Source organism: Malurus melanocephalus, unplaced genomic scaffold, assembly GCF_030028575.1.
Source record: "Malurus melanocephalus ecotype Western Australia unplaced genomic scaffold, MMel_1.1 scaffold_912, whole genome shotgun sequence".
Classification (NCBI taxonomy): domain Eukaryota; kingdom Metazoa; phylum Chordata; class Aves; order Passeriformes; family Maluridae; genus Malurus; species Malurus melanocephalus.
Window position 1 is genome coordinate 5,294 of NW_026624144.1, and position 3,844 is coordinate 9,137.

Sequence of the window (3,844 nt, forward strand, 5' to 3'; positions counted from 1 at the left end):
GAGCCGGAGCACGAGCACAGCGCAGGAAGCTCCCCCAGCCTGGGCTGGCCCAGAAACTGCACAGRGATGGTGGTGATTCTTGCTGCATTCTTAAGTTACCTCTGGGCAAATGCTGAGGGAACATTCTGAGGCTCATCATACCCATATTGACCCAGACRTTGGACTGCTGGGTGCGTGTGGCAGGCTGCTGCCGCAGGAACAGCAGGTACCGTGGGAACAGCTCCAGCTCTGGCACGTTGGTCTTGCTGTTCTTGATCACCTGCAAAACACGGTGGGGACATGTGAGACACTCAGTTGGCAAGTRGGGAGGGAATACCAGAATGATTAAATCATTAAAAGACAAGTAAGTCWTTAAAAAACTAAGCTTTTTAATGAGGAGATGAGAAATCCGAACTTCTCTTTGGGTSTTAGGCAAATATCCACAGGAATGAGAATTTCCTGATTTCTAAGCATTTTTTGAAGTTTGAAAGCTGCAGGTTGTCAAAAGCAAACACCTTGTTTAGTGCAGCATYGCCCTCTGCACCACAGAAAGAACATTTTTATAATTCCTGGAATATTTGTGAATCCACAATGAAGCTCATTAATCCCACTCGCTGTGTACTTCCACATAAAAATTCCACAGCTCTTGAAAAATCTGACAAATGCAGGATAAGACATTTGAGTTGAACTTTGTGAACCACAGGATTGATTTAAAACCTTCATAGTGTACAAACAGGCTGCAACCTACTTTTCTATGTTGACAAAAGAAGCTGAAATTACCCCAAAACATGCATTTTGCAGCTTTTCAGCCTCCATTTCTCCAAAGATTTTTGCCACCTAGATCTGCCCAAATATACCAACAGAAATGGAAGGAAATTTTTGTGACCACGTGAAGCAGAAGAAAAGAGCTCAAGCTGTGAGAAGGAACATAATACACTGAAGTGCCACAGTATTAGACTTCTGCTACAATAAAAACAATGCTGATGACATTTTCTGAGAAAAAAAAAGCACATTACTTTGTGTATAAAGTGATGTGGCCTTTTCTGGATCATGCAAGGTGTTTGTTTCCATGGAGAATGTGTGGGAGGAGGTAAGAAGCCAGTGATTTTTCCCTGTAAAATAATTGTCTGCGCTAGAGCCAACAGACCAAATTGTCATAAATCACAGAGATAATCCACTCCCATGGGTGATAATGAATGTTTGTGACACCAACCACCAAATATCCATTGCCACCATCACAAAAATCCCTTCATATCCCTTTTTTTTAGGTGCATGTCCTACAAGGGACTACCTGACACAGAACAAACTAACCAGTCTGAGGAATAAATACACTCAGGAGGAATTGAGGGAAAAGTTCCCAATGTTTCCCAGTGACCACTTTCCTGCAGCTCCAGCTCCAAAGAGCTCCTGAGCAGCCATTCTGACAGAGAAGATCTCACTGGACTCACCCATTGCCATCTCCTTTTGAGCCCTTCCCCAAATTTTTCACATTGTTTTTGTGACACTGAATCTAAAAGGGGCAATCATTGTCTTCCCCCCATTTCATGGAATTGTCAAAGAGAACAAACAGCTTTTCAGAGCTGCAGGCGTCCCACTTTCCATTTTAGAGGTTTTTAACTTTCTCTCAGCTTTTAAAGATGAGAGTTTTGATGCCAAGYCTTTTAAACCGACCTCAAGTTGACTTTGGTGTGCTTTTGCAAACTCCTGCCCTGCTSCAAGATCCCCTGGGATTGTGCTGCAAATCTCCTGCTGAATATCCACACCTTTCCACCCAGAGCCAGCCTGGAGGCTGTATTTTCCCAATTTGCACTTCCAGACATGGCACAAAGTGGGAGATGACTGTCAGAGGTTTCCTTGTGCCACTGGACAGATTTATTTGTTAAAAAATGTCTGAAATCCCAACTTACCGGCCTGGGCAAGGACAGGTTTGCTCCATACCAGTGGTAAAGTGCTCTCCAAACTGGTTCTGGCACCATGACATAGTCCTTTCCTTCCACCAGCTGGGGAGAYCTTTTCAACCTTCCACCCTCCATTGTTAATGATGCAGCCTTTAAAAAAAAAARGGWWTTTKKYMMMWYYYMARKKGRAAARWKRRKWMMWKGSCMMMAWKRRTTYMRKTYMWTRAMMMMRRAMWMYYYTTWAWTWWTWAAAAGAMTTCTAAGTAACAATTAGCAGCTGCTTTTCACACTGAAAGATGGCAGCTAAATGTAACAATAATTAACATTCAACTTTCATTGTTTATTATTTCCCTAAAAGCTTGTCCAGGATAAAATTCATGTGTTTTGCTCTTGTGTCACCTATTCCAACAATCTGGGGTTGAAAAATCCCTTCTCTGCTCAACATTGATGCTGCTGATTTGTTCTCCAGGTTTGATTTGCACTGATCCTGCAAACACCATCAGTTTTGTTTTACTGTGTTGTTATGCAACTGCAACAAATTCATGTTTAGATGGAAGCACCAAAGTGTTTGATTATCAAAATATTTTCCATTTCACGCTGCAAGCTGTGCTTTCATAGATACCTTTCTCACTGGTAAGTTTTATATAAGAACAATTTGAATGTTTCTTTCCTTACAAAACACAAGAGCAGCTTTAGAAACAGAACACCATTTTTCCCTTTAAAATAACAATAAAAAACCTGATTTTTTTTTATAGGACAGAGCAGTGTTAATTCAGAACGAAGCTGAAAAAGCCCAACAGAAAAAGCTGTGATAAGAGAGGATTAAAATATCCTTTTGCTCTATTGCCATGCCTTTACCTTGACAGGCTCCTGGGTGACCAGGGGCTGGTTGTCGATGGCTCCTGGTTTTTGGGGGTTCAGTTGAAGCAGAGAATTCCCATTGGATGCCAGGAAACATTGGTTGTTATTGTCTGAAGTGTTGTGCTGCCGTGCAAAACACACCTCAGAGCCTGGGCTGCCAGGGTACAGAGCATCTGAGTACAAAGATAGAGAAAAAAAAAACAAAAATCATTCACTTCAGGGTGAAATAATTGACTTCAGGACCCCATAAAGCACAAAGGAATGAGTTTCATTCTTTATCTTTGTTTTAAAAAAGATTGCTCAAGTGTGCTGTTCTTTATCCTGCAGAGAAACATGCAACTCTCCCAACTCCAGGGATGAAAATATTCATCTCTCAGAAAGGGATTGATGATTTTAGATTATATTTGATATATTTTATAATATTTTAGATCRTGATTACACAAACACAGCTCTGAAACAGCCTATTCAGCTTGGGATGAGTAAATGTGAGCATTTTGTTGTTGTGTGGATGTTTGAACACCAAACTCCCCAAAAACTCATCTGCAGAGCTCAAGATTTATCCAATAATCTTTCCTTTAATTTTCCTTTTTTTATTCTTAAAGAAGCTGCTTTGGTCACGCAGAACTAAACAGAAATTTAAATTAAAATTAAAATAAAAAAAAAAGAACCTTTAAGCTAAAACTTGTCTCTCTGTCCTTCGTTTCCCACAACCCCTATCCCCCCAAAATCACAACAATTTATCTAATTTCAACTGAAATTTAAAATTTATGATTTTAAAATACCAGATACAACCTTCAGCTGCCTTAGAAGAAAAAAAATCTCCAATTCTCACAAGAACTAATTGAAAATCAGGACTAAAATCTTTTTTCTTTCCCAAAGATGGCTCTTAGGATCTGCAAAAACTCATTCAAATTTAAATCACATGCTCTGTGAAATTACAACTGTGCTTTTCCTAAGGGTTTTTTTTTGCTTTTTCTTCCTTCTTTTTACCATCTTTGTGTGGCAGAGTAMAGGATCAACCAGGTATGAGCTGGTAACAACTTAATGTGAAAGCAGGAGGAAAATTAATGATGGGACAAAAAATACCTTGAAAATAATTCTGGAAA

At 39.7% G+C, this 3,844-nt stretch overlaps 1 protein-coding gene across 1 annotated transcript in view; it reads right to left on the bottom strand.

Moving 5' to 3' along the window:
* Positions 1-3,844, bottom strand: part of LOC130585543 (ubiquitin carboxyl-terminal hydrolase 32) — a gene marked incomplete at its 3' end in the record, with an annotated part of 52,953 nt that overhangs the window by 4,729 nt on the left and 44,380 nt on the right. The window contains exons 14-16 of the mRNA XM_057386089.1: positions 2,736-2,911; positions 1,887-2,027; positions 142-259 (exon numbers count right to left, since the gene is read on the bottom strand). Of these exons, the coding sequence (XP_057242072.1) occupies positions 142-259; positions 1,887-2,027; positions 2,736-2,911 (435 nt within the window). The remainder of the gene's footprint in view (positions 1-141; positions 260-1,886; positions 2,028-2,735; positions 2,912-3,844) is intronic.